Source organism: Fulmarus glacialis, unplaced genomic scaffold (assembly GCF_000690835.1).
Source record: "Fulmarus glacialis isolate BGI_N327 unplaced genomic scaffold, ASM69083v1 scaffold4921, whole genome shotgun sequence".
NCBI lineage: Eukaryota > Metazoa > Chordata > Aves > Procellariiformes > Procellariidae > Fulmarus > Fulmarus glacialis.
Genome location: NW_009190745.1, coordinates 12501 through 30510, shown reverse-complemented (window position 1 = coordinate 30510; position 18010 = coordinate 12501). Strand labels below are relative to the sequence as shown.

General features: G+C 37.0%; 1 protein-coding gene across 1 annotated transcript in view; it reads right to left on the bottom strand.

Annotated features, from left to right (window-relative positions):
• Nucleotides 1-18010, bottom strand: part of SLC4A10 (solute carrier family 4, sodium bicarbonate transporter, member 10) — a gene marked incomplete at its 5' end in the record, with an annotated part of 86001 nt that overhangs the window by 55595 nt on the left and 12396 nt on the right. The window contains 2 exons of the mRNA XM_009586387.1: nt 543-731; nt 12288-12448. Coding sequence (XP_009584682.1) covers nt 543-731; nt 12288-12448 — 350 coding nt within the window. The remainder of the gene's footprint in view (nt 1-542; nt 732-12287; nt 12449-18010) is intronic.

The window sequence follows — 18010 nt, the reverse complement described above, 5'->3', positions numbered from 1 at the left end:
GCATACATTGTCATAAACTTAGAAACTATTCCAACAATCCATTACATTTTCACTAAATAGGCCCTGGCTAGTCAACAGAAGTAAAAAATAGTCATTTCACATTCCTGGCACTAATGGAGCACGTCCACAGTTCAGAGCAACACTGTGCAAAGACACTCAAGCTCAGTCTGAAGGATCGCACAGAGTGCCTAAAGCACCACAAGTGTACTTGAGCTGTGGTGCGCTGGGGATAATGTGCCATGCCAATTACCCAGGACAGAATGGCACACTAACACAACTAGCCTGCTTCCAACACCTGAGCTAGTTCTCTTGAAGATCTCTGCATAGCCCTGAATTGTGTAGGATACCTGAATTTCAAATTTAAACAGGTGTGTTACTGAACGTGTAAGAGGAACCACTCTCATATAAAAGGTACCACTTTTACACAGTAGCGTTTCAGAGCAGAATCACGCTGAGTTCAAGCTGTGGGTACAAAGCACATGCGAGACTGAACAGGCAGACGTTACTGAAAGCTCAAAATGCAAAATAAAGCAACGCATTACCATTTTTATCCATGGAATGGGGCTCAGACTGCTTCTTTCCAATATCAGCAAAGGATCTCACAATTGGGATCCTGTTGCTCAGCTTCTTCTGGTTCTGATGGTGATGCTGTTTCAGTAATGCCTCATGCACTCTGTGACGAACATCCTCACTGAGCTGTCCAGAACCCACCTGCTGGTCCAGAATCATATCTGAAAATACACACATAAACATAATAAAAGAGGGGAAAGAGAAAATATTTTATTTTTTAAATTGTAATAATAAGAATTAGTACCCTTCAGGATTACAAATGGAAGATATCAGTTCCTTTAAATGGTAAGTTTTATCTAGAAGTGTTCCACTCTCAGGGGGGAAAAAAAAAAAAAAAAAAAAAAAAGGATGCTATTAATGTAAAAAAGTCAATCCCTCAAAAGATATGCAGTTCCCAAATTAAGGTCACCTATGTAACTTTGAAGTTAGCCCCTAAGCACTCCCATACATAATGCATTTAAACCCAGGAATATGATGTGTATAAGGTGTCTTTTTTTTCCAAATAACCCCTACCTTGTTTGCTACAAAGAACTGGCATGCTGTGAGGAAACAACTTTTTTATTCCCTTTATACTTACCACAGGAGATCACAGTCTAGCTCTTTATTTCTTACAACTATAATTACAATACTTTCAGTACAATATAAAGAAATTTCAGATAAGACAATACATGAAAATTTGCTGCATTATTTGCAAATACTTAATAGGATCTCATTCTACTGCCAGATGTACATGTTCCTGCAAGAGAATCATTACATGGAGGTGTGAGTGAAACTGATCCCCCTACTAAGAAATTACAACCATTTTTGCAGTCCACTGGCAGAAAATATTCTTACATATTCATATTCAAAACTATTTATAAATATGTGCATTACGTATTTCAAATGGGAAAGAACTGTTGAGAATATTGTGGGATTTTTTAAATTATTATTTTGGGAAATCCTGCTAGCAACAGTAATAATGCTTAACAGAAAAAGAAAGGAAGAAAAGAAATTCTGTATCAAAGCAAGTAAAACAGCATTTAAGTACACACTGTCCTTGTATATCCATTGGAAGAAACTGTACTGCACAAAAACAGTGATATAATAAGCTGAGTCAAAAACTCTTTGTACTGAAAATGCAGACAGCTCATGATTCTGTGCTGGAGTCAGATTCATATCTACCAGTAAACTCAGCAAGCAGAGCAGAAAAAATAAAAAGCAGATGCATCATCAGTAGAGACATAATTTGTCAGGTCTTTGGTAACTGCCAAGAGCAAGAGAAAAGAAGAGAGATAATAAAAGGCATCAAACAATTATGTTGGTTAAAAGCAGAGTTTAATTGCTAACTGTCAACTATACACTGCATATACATTTAAAAAACACAACAGTTTTTCTGAAGTTCTCAACATCCACATAACAAGCCAATGTATCATATACATAGCTGCTTTAAGAGCTGAACAACGAATTACCTGCATGTTTCACTTACTACGAAAAGGTTACCAACAAATCTACATCTCTATGACGACACACACACAAAAAGACAAGGCTAGGTCCACAGATAAATGCAGCTGCCCACAAATGCAAACATGAGATATGTATCCGCATCTCGCAATGAAGAGTGATGCAGAGGTTTTCGCTGTTGCCTTTGACCCTCTCCAGCAATTACATTCTGCACAGTATTAACAACAGTGTTGACCAAATGGCTCACACCAAAGAGTAATACTGCCTGGCGGTGCGCCTAAACTAATAAAACCTGTCTTGGGGTGCTTCACCTGACTCTGAAGGGAACTTTTATCTCCAGGGTTAATTCAAACACCACCAGGTCAGTTATCTCTGCACTCCCATTCTAGACAAACACAGTTTTTCTATTACTCTAGACTCTCATGGAAGAGATAGAGAGGCATAGCAGCAAGATGAGTGACAGAAAGGCAAAAGAGAAGGTAACACAAGTTCAAGAGAAAGTCTTCGGTAGAAAATTTTCAGAAGGAGCCAAGAATTTGCAACACATGAGAAAAAGAAAAGAAAGCTCCAGCTCCAAGGAAAATACTCATTTTCCTGCTCAGTTCTACTGCCTCTGCCCTGAGGATAAGACTGTCTTCCCTTCAGATAGCCTTAGTATATGAATTTGCATGTTACAGTTCCCAAAACAGGCCAGTACTTTCTGTAACATGACAGGGGATCTTCAGAGGAAAAAATCTGTGCTAAAGCACAATTGAAATTATCCTCTCCCCCCTCCTTTTTAATTCTGCTGACCAAAGGACAAATTGTAGAAGATGCAAAAACAAAGATTACCTTCTCTCTAAGACAGAAATCAAAAGGAAGAGCTGAAAAAAAAGGACTCCTCTAGAACAGGCAAATTTAGGGTTGTGGTCATCATCTTGCTTACAGATCAACGAACTCCATTTGTATGGTGTCATTCCTGGAATTACAGTTTTTTCCATATTAAATACTAAAATATATTAACTGCTGAGGATGATGTCAATATTTAAGATGATCCACTTCAGGAGGGAAAATGCCAGGAAAAAGAAAATCATACCCCTATCCTCTTCCTTGCCTAGATGCTCTGCTAGACTCGTTAACAGTCACACAGGCCATGGAGTTAGTGCCAGTGTGGTGACTAACAATTTTTATTTCTTGCCAAACTGAGAAGAAAGGGGCTTACCTTGAGTTTTCTTTTTTTACAACAACTTCCCCTTTACTGTAGCACCTCTGCCACATGTAAAAAGGGAAGATGCATTCAGATTTTTTGAAGACGTGTTTTCTTGCCTTGATGCTCCCCTCCTTTAATACAGTTAAATTCCTTTAATACAGACCCACTTGCAGTAGCAGCTGTAGGAGTTTAAATGCAGTCAAATTACTGCCAGAGTGCTATATTTTGACCATTTTTTCAAGATCTGAACTTATCAGAATAGTAGTAAGAAAGACTGTCTCCATCAGCACCTATCATTATGGGATTGCACTTCAGTTTCTTCCCAAGTTTTTCAACATATCTTTTAAAAGCCCAAGCCTCTGTGATGTCAGTGATAACACTCTTGATTGCAAAGATAAGCTTGAAAACAAGAGCAACACGGTTAAAATCCGAGAGTAAATGGCAAACAGAAGCATTTTAAACATCTCATTTTTAAAACAGACTCTATTTCCTTAATCCTGTGAGAAGAAGATCCTACATAGCCATTTCTCCAAACTCCGTATGACAAAACTGAGTAAAGAATACAGACCTGAAACTTCACAGCACTATGTCACAGCTACATTGCTGTGTAACAACAGAGACTCTCCAGGGTTTCTATGCTCAGCAACAAAGGTTTGCACATTTTTGTTTGTTTGTTTGTTTTAAAGAATTTTCCTCTTGAATGACCTTTTAAACTCTGCAGAGCCCCCTTCTACCCAGAGACACAGCTTCCCATTAGATTTTTCAAGGATGCTTCACAACCATACGGAGCTTTCAGCAAGATGCAATCTGTGGAATATCCACCAGCATAGTTACCCATTCTACTAATTGCACACACCATAGCGTTTCTGCTGACATCAGGAACACTGAAGTAGGATGCTTCTTCCATAAGGAAACTTGATTCATACTGGAACCATGAAATCATTTTTTCAAGCTGTTAAAGACAGATATGCTTCCTGCCCTGGTCATTTAACAAGATTCAAAGAAACTTGGGGTTTCATAGAATTTCAGGAATGTCTTCTCCATTCAGACTCAGTTACAATACATCATTTACATAGAATTGATTTTGTGAGTAAATGTGAGCAATGTGAGTACTTAAACAAGCTACTGTAGTAACTCAAATGTAACTCCTCATCACCTGTGAACAATTTACCCAGGCTGTGAATTAGAGCATCAGGGGTGCAGACACTTCAAATCAGTTAAAATGCAGTGCGGCTTATGTGTTGTCCAGCACAGAAAACTGCATCTGTCCCACCTCTAGGGTCGGCAAGGATGCAAAAGCAGGTGGCCGCTTCCACTCACTCTGGAGATGTCTATTACACACTGCAGCTTTGTACAGAGACATGCAGCCAGATCCACATGAAGCCATCCCAGGTCCAAGCAAATGAGCATTAAGGAGACACTCAAGTGTGGCCACAGCTCATTCCCCATTGCTCCAGGTTCACAGTGTGCCCATCACCTCACATACAATACTACACGAAACTCCCAGGTGAAACATAGAACAAATTTATAGAAGGTATACTGCATTTGCACCAAAATACCTGTGAAGTCCAAAAAGAAATTACTAACAAGTAAACAGGCCCAACTGGGCCTGACTTTTGCAGTGGTGAGTAAAGAAACAAGATCCAGAGCTCTTTTTTTTTTTTTTTTTAACCTGTGTACCAGATGAAATACAAGTTTTGGATTGCTGGGCTCCTATTGTTCCGATATAGGTTGGCACTGACAGTTTACAGCAGAAGAAACTGAACTCAGTATAGACCAGCGAAGTTGCTGGTATTTACACCTCTCAATCTTCCAAATTTTGTAACTGTGCAATTGCAGGACAAAATGAGAGATCAATGACAAAAAATAGAACACATGGGCTTTTGTGTGCATCATGATTACAGTGACAGCTGACTACAAAACCTAATTTAAAAGACAAGGTTTGTTTGGTTTGTGGTTGTTTTCTTCCCCTTAAAGACAGGGGAGAAGAAAACACAAGCAACCCTAAAGCAGAGCATTATGGAAGACATTCAGTTGAAATGCTGTCCTTTATCTTCACCTTTCTCTAATAGGAACCCAAATATACACTTCCCTAGTGAGTTAGGCACTAGGAGCAATAGAAAACCAACAATTAGGATTCTTGCGCTGCATTTGTGAACCAAGACCCATTTACAGTGTTTACAATGGTGATTATAAACAAGCTATCTAAGCCAGCAGATTTAGCCTGCTCATCCAAGGAGGCAAAGCATTCCAGTGCACTGAGAGACGGAGTCTATTTCCAGCTCTACCTGAAATTACTTCGTTCAACTTCTCAGCTGAATTACTTGAAAAGGAAAGATGGAGAGTAAAAAATGTCTTCTTTCTAAAGTAACAGCATGCAATTTTACTGAAGAACAAGAGCAAGCATTTCACAAAACTGTAACTAGTAGAGACAAGGCTAAAATTCCCAGCTTGCAGCTCAGAGAGCAAGCACAGTTTTAAGTCACAGCTATGCTAACATGCCACAGTGGATGCTACCAAAAGAAGAATGGAGACCTCATAAAACAATATACTTTGCATCTCTAAACAGAACAAGTGACATTGGTTCTGTCTCTAGACACAAAACAAAAGTTGAGATTGACTTGTGCAATCTAAAAAAATTCCCAGATTCGTAGTTAACATGGGAAAATACAAAACAAAAAAGAAATGCCATGCTACTTAGAAGTTGGTATGAGATTTACAATTTACCCACAGACAAAGGAACAAAACCTGATAGAGATTTCTCTGTAGAGGTAATCACCGCATGGTAAGCTGTAAATAAAGCAAAAACACGCAAAAACCTGGGTAAGTGAGAAGGTGAAAGCTGAACAAAAGACAGGTGTAGGGCCAAACAGAGAGGCAGATTGCTCACAGGCAATTCCACGCTTTGTTACAGAGTTTGTAATAAAAGTTAAATTTACCATAAAAGCACTGTCAGAAACATAACACAGCGTGAGTGTCGCAGCTGAAACAAAAGGCTCCAGTGAAATAAAACCTAAACTGGAGCCAGTTTAAATATATCATTATTATGGAGTAATATAGCTTAAAGCAAAGGCAAAAGAAGACTTGTTCAGACTGAAAGCTTAACATGATATTACCGAAATCAATAAAATTGCACACTTGGGATGTAATGCCCTGAGTTGTTGAGCACAGAGTCCAGTGACCTCAATCACAAGATTAAGCCGTTACACAGATTGAAAATTCGATCGTGAGGAACATACAAAAGACTGCTTGAGACAAAACAGTCAGCTCTCTGGATTGGAAAGCATGGGAATATTTAAAATTTAATTTAAAAAATAAACCATTATTACATTCAAGCTTTTAAAATAAATGGGACTATCTAATATTTCAAACGTGCAAGTCGCCAAAGCACCACTGTGCAACACTGAGGCCACAGTTTGTATTTGACAAGGTTTGACATTTGCTACTCTACACTATAAGAAAATGCGAGATATGTGATTCATATTGTAAAGAAAGTATTGCCATTAAAGGCTGGACAGTTTTTGAACCAAACAACAGAGAATGGCATCATATGTTAAGTAGAAGAACCTTTTGGGTTCATTCAGTGGTTACAATCAAAAAAACCAGATGGTAATCTGAGAATCTACATGGTTTCAAAGGAACTAAATGAAAATATCAAAAGAGAACATTTTCATCTGCCAGCTTGAACAACACGGTGAAGCTGCTCTCTAATGGTGCAGCCAGATTCTGGCAAATACCTCCTCAAGAGACAAGTTCCAAAATAAATTGTTTTTATTTCATAGATTTTTAAGACTTCCTTTTAGCATATGTTCTATACAGAAGTGATCGATAAAATATTACTACATCAAATGTTCAAAGGAATTCCTTGTGCATGGAGTGCTAGCTTACTGATATAGGAGCCACTGCACAGACATATGAAAAAAGAATGTCGCATATTAAAAACAGTAAGAAAAAACCCTACAACGTGTTTGATAAAAATGCATTTTTAAACAGAATAAAGTTCAGCAGAGGAATTTTCAAGGGAAAAATAAAATCCATCTTACAAAATTTAAGAACAATTTGAGAAACTTCAGGAATGAACATGCTGTCTTGCTGCATGATGACAATGTTGGAAATTCACCTCAGAAGTCTCTATTATAATAAGATATTGTCTGTGAATTCAGCACCATAGATACAAACAAGCTCTTTATCAACAAAGAAAATTGGGTGCCTGTCCAAAGGAATTTACAGTCTTGTAGATCAGGTCATTTTTTAGTAAGACAGAGTTGGAATGAAAAAGAATCTAATAAAGAATGGACATGCTGGAAGACAGGATGATTTAAAAATTCTCAGCGCATGACTGGTGCCAAAATATTTTTACACAGATCTATCAGAGTTCTGAAAGCCATGCAAACAGTATAGAAGATGTTTTTCATCTGTAGATTTTACCACAAGCCCATTAAGGTCTTAAAACATAAACTTTAATAAAAGAAATTTTCAAGGGCTAAGTGCTGAGAGTTTAATGCCTTAGTGAATAAGTGTTTATAGATTAAAAGCCTTGACTAAAACAGATAGGAATTCTTTGTCTCAATTTAACAACGAAGATTAAGTATACCTCTCTCAAGGATACGAAGACTGGCACTGCATTTACAGAAATATAATTTGATATTGGAATATAGCTCAGATAGCAAGACATTACCAACAAATACACAACACACATTTCTCCCTAACAAAGTGATAAGGCAAGTAAAAAGAAAGTACATGTGCACAATTAGTTTATTTGTTCTCAAAAGATAGGATGCACGATAGTAATGTAGTAAAATTATCAACAGACTGCATTAAAAAACAAAACCCATAGTAATAAACTATGAATCAGAAGTACAAGTTAATTTAGGAGTATCACTTAAGACCACAGGGTACAATCTATTTTTGCAAATTCTCCTACATGTGGTATATACAGTAGCATTGAAAAGACCGACCAAAAGTGACCACCAGGATCACTGGACTAGCCTAGCATGAAAATGGCTAGCAAGCAAAATAAGAAGAGTGTTAAATATTGAAAAAAATTGAAGCCAGCAGGTAAGAGCAACCATTTCTTTACATTCTAAAGTGTCAGGACTGTCAGATACAACCGGAATACATACCAACTCCAGGGTGAAAATAATGTTTGCATTGTATAGCATATCATAAGTAGGATTGTAACTACTAACAGTGAATAGCAACTGAGTAGAACACACAAGAAAGGATTTCCTGAGAGATACAAGTTCTGTCTAATTTTCAGGTCCAGCAGTCATTTATACGGAAAAAGAGTAGTCTCTCATATTATTTGGAATTATCAAGTTTCTAACATACCTAGCACACGTACCTTGGTGGCGTGCTTGTCACCACTACTATTAAAGTCTTTCCTCCCCCCAGTGCTGCCTAATGTGTGCCACACACTAACATTTTGTAAGCACGGGAGAGCAGGAACTACCTGTAGTACATGTAGTATTAGAGTACCAAATTACAAAGGAACTTGATTGAGGAAGAGGAAAACAACATTACTACAACACAAATAATAATAATAATAGAGGAAAGCAAATGGAATGGCAACTTTATTTATAGGGGGGAAAAAAAAAATCTCCTCAAAGAAACCTGACACAGAATGTGGGTAATTTACAGAATGATTCACTTGCCAGAAGAACCTGCTGCAAAGTTGTTTTTAAAAAAAAAAAAAAAAAAAAATTACCTCATTGCCTACTGAACTGGCAGAGGGAAAAAAAAAAATCCTCTCTCAAAGACAAAGCAAGGCCCATGCAAATCTTATCATGTGTCAGATCACCTTATCAGAAAGAGATGCCTACCAGTTCGAACAAATAAAACAACAAATGAAATACATCCACATTTGCCACAACAGGTACTTTTAAAATTAAAATGGTACATGCCAATTCATGAAAGTCATCCTAACGCCTCGTCTCAGAAGAAACAAGTTTTCCTAATCAACAAATCAAGATAGCCCAGAAGCAGGACTGATTCAAATAGCAGTACAGTAACTCATCAAATTCTCTGCTGAAGGACAACTTACATCTGTGATGAGTTTCAAAACAAAATTAGTATTGTGAAGCTGAATATGTTAACTAAACAAACAAAGTGACTACAACTAAGGATTAAGACATTATAAACATGAATTCATTGTGGTCTCACTATACAATATCCTCCAAAAACAGAAAAAAAGGAAGTTTGCTGTTTTATTGTGTTAATTCTTACTTTTTTACCTACTTAATTAAAAACAATTTTGGAGAGGATCTCTTAGTTGACTACAGAAGTTGTTGAGTGATTTTTGGATTAAAAATGTAAAGCTCAAGCTTGAAAATCCTAGTATATTACTTAAGCAAAAAAGCAATAAAAGAACATCAAACAGCTGATCTAAGTACTTCTTGATTTTTTTCATGAAATAAATAATAAAGCAGCATACTGATAAACACCTTCGTTCTTTCAAATCAGCTGCTTTTTATTCTTCATGTTTATCTTCTATCATTATCAAGACAAATTTTGAAGCTCTGATTCAGACCATGATTCATGGGAGCATCAGATCTCAGCACAGAGTAGAACCCCACGCAAGTTTCTGCAGATTTGGATTAATAATACCTTGCGTCAGTTTGACATAAACAATTTGGGAAAGGTAAATGCAAAAAGCAGCTACCACTAGCTGCGCCACCGTTAATTCCACTGTTAAATATAGTCCACTGAACAACACCTCCCTTACCTGATAATGTAAATAACTAAAATAAATTTTATCTGGTCCTTATATACACTTACATATCACCCATAAAGCAGTTTTTCTTTATAATCTTGAGTGTTAGAAAATTTTCTTGCTGTCTTTTGTACCTTTCCCTAAACAAAAATTTTCTATTTTTATTTGTGTATTTTACATTTTCTGTTAACGTGCTACTTTGCGCCCTGTGACAAGGCAACAAAAAGGCCCCAACAACGACTCATTCACCCTGTGCATGTGCTCTTTTCCCAATTTACATCTGTTGCATCATGTTTGATCTTCAAGCAAAGTTTGCAGTATGGAGAATACATAAATCTAATACGGTATTTGTATAAAATAGCAATATATTGATTAATTTGTATACAATATCAAATGTATGATTTACAGATACAGCACTATTTTCAGAAATGTTGTGAAATACAGTAAGGTAGTATATTGGGTCTGGCTGAGATGGACTTAATCTTCCCCACAGCAGCCCTCACAGTGCTGTGCTTTGGTAGTATTGGTTCTGGTAGCTAGAATTGGTAGCTAGAATTGGCTAGTATTGGTAGCTAGAAAGGTGTTGATAACACACCAGTGTTTTGGCTACCGCTGAGCAGTGCTCGCACAGCACCAAGGCTGTCTCTCCAACATTCCCCCCTCACCAGTAGGCTGGGGGTGGGCAAGATCTTGGGAGGGGACATAAAAAGGACAGCTGACCCAAACTCACCAAAGGGATATTCCATGCCATATGACGTCTGCTCAGCAATAAAAGCTAACAGAAAGGGGGGGGGGCATTTGTTATTACAACATTTGTCTTCTGGAACAACAGCTACGCATACCGAAGCCCTACTTCCTGGGAAGCGGCCGGACACCGCCTGCTGATGGGAAGTAGAGAATAAATCTTTTGTTTTCCTTTGCTTCCGCGCACAGCCTTTGCTTTTGCTTTATTAAACTGCCTTTATCTTGACCCACGAGGGTTTTTTCCATCTTATTTTCTGCCCCTGTCCTGCTGAGGAGGGGAGCGATAGGGCGGCTTGGTGGGCAACTGGTATCCAGCCAAGGTCAACCCATGACAGGGAGAAGCAAGGTAAAACTTTTAAGTAGATGTAAGATATGCAAGGATACCAGTCCAATAACCATGAGCATGAGACTAGCCCTTACTAAGGGTAGATAAACAGAACATTAGAGACCCCAGACTATAAAATAGTACAGCTCTTTGTTCTGTCTTTTCTCTGCTGGAAGGGACAGAGATTTTTAAACAACAAGCAAGAGCAAGGACACAGCACTAGAAACTTTCTAGGGCACATGAGCCCTTAGGCAGGGTGTTATCATTTTAATGATGAGTTTAAAGTCTAATGTAAATATATTTATATTATAATACCTACATTATCCCTGGCTTGATAGACTAAAGAAACTTACTTTATCTTCAGTTCTTGTCTACTAACAAATTTATTTATAAATGATCTAATTCAAAATAGCTGCTGTATTTGGGAAGGGAAATAAACATACCAGACTGTACTGCATGATTCTAGCACGGCCATGCAACCTTTGTAGTTTTAGGACTCCTTGAGGCCGTGCATTACAGGTCTGTACATACAGCCCCTAACAACCTGCTTTATTACAGTAACAAATGCACTACCAAAAAAAAAAAGTCACCTGCAGTAACTAGTTATAGTCTTTATGGGAAACACCAGGAATGCAGAAAATGGCATTCAGTCTCAATCTCACTTATACTTTTAGGAGACAAGACTCATCTATTATGTTCTCTTGGTTTCTGCTTCTGCTGTTCTCAAAAGCTCTAGAATTTCAACTGCCAAATGGAAAAAATGCACTCAACTTTAGTTAAAGAAGTTAATGCATCTTAAAATTTTCGAAAAACTTATACTTAACATTATTGTTCTTGATTTCATTCTCAACTCAGAGACATGTTTTTTAAACATGTGTTTACATGGTGTGTTTTCATGTTATGTAATTCAGATGAATACTTCCCTATAATTTAAATTTTTTTTAAGCTAGATTGTCTGCAATTAGCATAGTAGTAGATTCAGTTTGTGGAAGTTAGCACGCGCATCATTCACAATGTGAGGTGGCACAGCAGGAACAGAGAACGTGCCAGTTCTAATGAAATACATCCAAACTGTCCTGTCTGCTCCATTTTCATTTTCTCCTTTACATAAAAATGGATTCTGAAAATAGCAACGTCTATAAAAAAAATAGAAATAAAATATTTACGTTAGATTCTTTTCTAATATATTGAGTAAAATATTTCCTAGGAGTTTCTAAACTGAACTGATTATATGCAATAGCTTTCTTGTAAGCACTTGATTTTTATGATTCATTTTCATAACTAACAAACGGAACAACAATACATACCTGCAATTTCTTCTATGGAGTTAGCTCTCATGTCCAAAAGAACTGTGCCATTCAGGATACAGCTTCTCAGCTCAAACAAGCTATGAAGTGACAGCGTGGCAACATATGGTTTGCTCCACCTCTCTCCACCATCCTCTACATCTTCTTCAAACTTCAACCACCTGTGCAAACAACCAATTTTATAACTCCATTGTGCATAAGAAATGAAAAATAAATTAATTCCATGAATATTGAAAGATCACTGTTAAACATGTCCTTGGATTTCACTTTATTCTTTCTTTGTAGGAAATATGAGAAACTTCCCTTGCCTGCTTCTTCCCATATAATGCTGTATTATACCATTTTTGAAGATAAATTCTAACCACAGAGATGAAAAGAGAAGCGTATTAAGCAATCATTATTGTACTTTACAAAAAACCTTTTGAGTAATTCTTTGGCATACAATGATATTTCTATGATAGAACAAGAAGTAGTATGAAAAGGATAGAGGAGAAGAATTTGTGGTAGAGAAAAAGAAAAGCTATACATAATAAGAACACAGGAGAGAACTTTTTCCATTTAGTCTTCACTTTGGACTAAACACAACAAAGAAGAGACATTTTTCATTTAAAGTAAATATACTGACATATTCACACTTTACAGAATCCACCCATTATCACCACCATAATCTTTTCACAAAAGAAACTGTTACAAACTTCGTTAAAGTTGTTAGTTACGTAACTGCACTAAGCTACTCATAAAGGCAGTAAAACATGCAAAATTTAGGATATTTTCCATTTAAGAGTTCCGTCAATTAAAATGAAAAACCTCACAGGCACATACATGCACACGCAAGCAATGTGTAAACACTTGTGAGCAGTCTTTCAAGCCCTAAAATATGGGCCTTACTCAGGCAAAACAGCCATATGAATGACATGAAATAGCACTTTAGAATACAGTAACAACATCGTATGTCACTATTTTGATTCTCATTTGCCTGTTCTCAGGTTCAGTGTGAATCTGGAGAGACTTCAGGGAAGTAAAAGGATACATGAAACTGGCATGAGAGGTTCAAGTCTTTTGTTGCTAGCCAGCTGGATGAACTTTCTTGCATGACTTTTTAATTTTTTACTGATAAAAATTACACTAAAAATGTTAAAAGAATAATAAACAAACAAAAAGAAAAGTCCGTTCACACATGCAAAAGTTATTTAAATTAAAGTTATTAAGTCTTTCAAGCAGATGTTGCTGCGTGGAGCCACACAGCCTGCCAGCTTGGCAAGGTTTGAGCAGCTGCAGCCACAGCAAAAACCTCTATCACTTGACTCAACAGCACTCAGCTATTTTGTATGGACCACGCAGCACAGAAGTCAAGCAGAGCCTCACCCCTTGACAGCACCTTCACACTTTTTTCCAGACAGCAGGGAAGCATAGACCCTTAAGACCTCTAAAGCTGAGCAATTTCCAGTTTTACTAAGCCTCACAGCCCAGTGACAGAGCAAACGCAGCTGTCTTCTGTTCCTGGCCCACCTGCCTAGCTCTGCTCCTACCTGTAAAATATGCCTGTGTACCCGTATTTTAGACACTTTCCTCCCTTCAGTCCCTGTGTCCCAGATTCTTCCCCTTCTGATGCCATCCTGCGAGCAGCCACCACTTCAGTGACCCACTCATCACCAGCATATCTGCTCCCCTCCTGATGCATTCCATTTCTTCTAACTGTACCAGCTGCCTCCTAATCACTCTCCCATTATTTACATTCGCCAATTTGCCCCCAACTCCTCGGCTCCTCCAAAATCTCCAATCTTCTGCATCTAGCCCTCTCCTCCTCTTTGTATTTAAACATTTTTCCCTCCATTTCCTCTGTACTGGCCAGATTCCACATCTCATCTTTGCTCATGAGATCTCCTCTCCATCAGACTTCTGTTCTCCACTCCATTCATTGCACTCGCTCTTCTCTTCCCAGCCTAGCCAGGCTATCATCTCCTTTACCGTTTCATTCTTCCAGAGAAGCAGCAAGAAGGACACAGCACACATAAAAATTTGCTTCCACAGAGCTGAACCATGAAATTGAATTTGCATATGCAAAGGAGGTTTTTCAAATAGATTTTCAAAATTATGTCCAACTGGACATCAAACACAAATTAACACACCCCACCCCCACCAAATTCAAAGCCATGGTTTGAAAGGGACGAGCTACAACTCAGGAAAGTTACCAAGAAGCATGTGAGAAGGAAAAAAAAAGTTGTTGTTGGTTGGTCATCCCCCCCCTCATTTTGCAGTTGCACTTGAACTTCATAAGAAGAGGCTGCTCCTAGCTTACTCATAGCACTCACGTTTCCAAGCTAAAAATAAGTCAGACCTATTTGTGGTCATAACATCACAAACAAGGTGCATTATTTGTCCTGCTTAAACTATTGCCTCCTAAGGCTCTGCAAAATATCTACATTTTTATCTTCTCATACCTCTGTTTTTGTGCATGTTTCTAATCTCTTTAGGAGTTTTATAAGATTACGATCTTTGCACTTGGGTATTCCCAATTATTTCTGATGTTTTATGCTGATCTTGTTTTATGCTGATTCGAAAAAAGATTAAAAGTCATGCTACATTTATCCTAAAAACAATGATCCAAGAATAGATCCTTACAGAATCTCATCAGAAACCTCATACTCTCCATTACCTTCTGTTCATGTAAATAATCTTCAACATTGCTTATCTGATTATACTGCTGCAGTCTGTCCTTGATATCACCTATTTTGAATATACTGACCAACTCTAAACAGATTTTAAATACGTGATGAAAGACAAACATGTTCTTAAACGTTTCATTAAGATAGATTACTGAACAGAGGCAGGCTCATAACTAGGGTATAACTTACTAGGGACACACAGACAAGAAAAGTCTAAATCATGGAAACAGCTTTAATTAGAATTTATGGTGTCAATCATACATCAAAGCTTATACACAACAAAAATCCACAGGAAACTATTGCTACTACTCAGGTAATCATACTTGCCATCATGATCATCTCCACCCAAGTTTCAATCAATTTCAATAGTATCATTCTATGGGTTGCATCCAATTTCCTGCTGTTACTAAAAGTTATGTGTTTAAACATATTATCATACATTGTTACTTAATGAGCGAACAGGCTAGTACATAAACGTAAATCATACCCAGCTGAGAAAATTTTACATTTGGAATAAACTTCTATTTTGATTTTAATAAGCATTAAATGAGTTTACTCATCTTATCAAGGGAAATTCATGTGTATGACCTTTTATCTTTTCAGAATTATTCCTGTTATGTCAGATAATCCTTATTTAACATATCAAAGGAGAAACAGCAGCAGAAAACATAAAACAAACAAATCTCTAATCTTACATAGTCGTTCAATTCTAAGCGTTCAAGTGGTTTTAAAAATCATAATACCATTTTAACAACCCTCTGAATTCATGTACAAGATTCAAGGATAGAAATGGCTTTGAAATCCAAATTCAGGCATGGATTCCAAGTTTGCCAATTTTCTACTCTTTTTAGTTTCTTGGAGAAAACAACAAATTTTAATGTATTTACTTTTGCAGTTTAACCCCTTAAATTGATATGGTTGATAAATAAAAGCTTTTCACAATTTCCCGGAAAACAACACCAACTCCATTTGTATATTGAGCTCATCTGTCACATGTATGCCATGTGCTTGGAATATATTTAGAGCTATCTTAGTTGTGTCTGTTCACATAGAAGAGCAACTTCATTCATATGGTTTCTTTTACTGGTAAAGACTAGCACAGGTATATCAATAATACAGTTTAATTCCTCTGGCATAGCATACTTGCTAGAACAAAACATGCCAACAGGAGTTTCAGCAAGGTATGTTACTAGAGGAAAAATATTACTCAATGTGCGTGTGTGTGTACATACGCACACATACATACGTTACATCTTAGAAAGTTATCTCCATCGATTTTTCAGGAGTCAATAAAAGAGTGTGCACACTTCACTGTAGACTCAGTTACAATATTTTGGTGCACAATCTGAAGTGGGTGAGTTGAACATGATCTATTTTATAGTGTTATGTCTGCAGCAGAGAGCTGGAGTATGTAGAGTATGTATTCACTTAAAACCCGCTCAAGAGTCAGTTATTAATGTAATCTTACAATCTCTATAAATTTCCACAGGAGCTTTTGCCTGCCTACGCCGATTAGAAAATGAACCAAAGTAAACAAGCATGTCAGAAACAAAGCAGAAGTGACACACCTAGCTTTTTTGTGAGAAGAAGTTTCTTTGGAAGAAAGTTTTGATCCAGAGGAGATGCATTTTCACTTCATATTCGTAATTTTTCCCCAGTACATCCATTTTCTAGTCACTATTAACAATCTACTTTCTAAACTATGGACAGAGGTTTATTTTCCTAACTGTGCTGTTTCATTAAAATTCAAGCCTAAACACTTCCTGTTTGTTCCAAAGCGTCTGTCTGTTTTCCTCCTTAGTACCTTTTTATTTTCTGTTCCAGAAAAGTAGTGATATTCTCCCGAAATTTTCATTTGACATTAGCAGATAAATGAGTCCCAACAGTTTGGGTAAAATCTGCTACAAATCAGGCACTACTTTCCAGCCATGACTACAACAGGCTATTAGGATAGATTTGAACATTAATTGCTTTCCTAATAGCTGCAATTTGCAACTATAGTATTGTGTGTATAAAATAAGCCCAACTGTTATGCCTCAGTGTGTTTCTCCACAAACTTAGAGGAAATATTTTTTTCGGGATAGAAACTATACATGATACATTCTCTACACAATTTTACAGCTGGGCCACAAACAAAAAATTGTATTAATAAGACTGATTATTGATTTTAAAAGGTACATGTTTCTTCTGGCTTGAAATCAATTAATTTTATCACTATATCAACATAACTAAGTTATCCCATTCTGCTTGCTAACTAATTCCATGGATGGGACAGCCTAAATCAGATCCTGGAATGGAATAGGCTGTAACAGCAGTGCACTTTCTTGCTCCTACTAATTAATCTGCAGGAATTCTTTTGCCCATGAGAAATGTTATGGAAACTGGAGAAGGGTTCCTTAAACTCTGAGAAAAAAAAAAAAAAAAAAAAAAAAGTCTAGAAAAGAACTTACTCTTCGAAACAAATGAAATAGAAATAGAGGAGATTTACCTAAAGAACACCAGGCTTCAGTCAAATCTTATCCATGGGGCTCCCTTTGATGTTACTATTTTGATCAACCAAGAACAAAATGTTTCAAGCAGTTTTATGCAGTTTGGTCAAGATATTTTTAAAAAATTTTAAGGCTGAACTGTGCGTGCAATTTCAATCAAACTAAAAACATGAAGATATAGATTTACTGCATCAGAGTTAACCCAAGCCTTCAGTCCATGCAGAGCTTGGTGAAATGAATACAGAACCACTTAATGCCATCACTCTCATTAAATGCAATTAATGACGAAGTCTTCCTCTGTATCACTTGCATTTAAATTCATCTACCTGGAACTATGTCCAAAGCCAGACAGTAAGATTTACAAATACTTCCAGTGGTATTTTCCACACAGATGGAAAATATATAATAAGGCTGGAACAGCAACAAACCCAGGGTGTATCCTCTCCATACCATGCATTTAATCAAATCAATATTTCTGAAGTCCTGAATCAACCACCAGTATTGAAAATTACCCTGTTTGTAAGTATATGATCTTGCATATTAAACACCATCCCATCTCTATTACTCT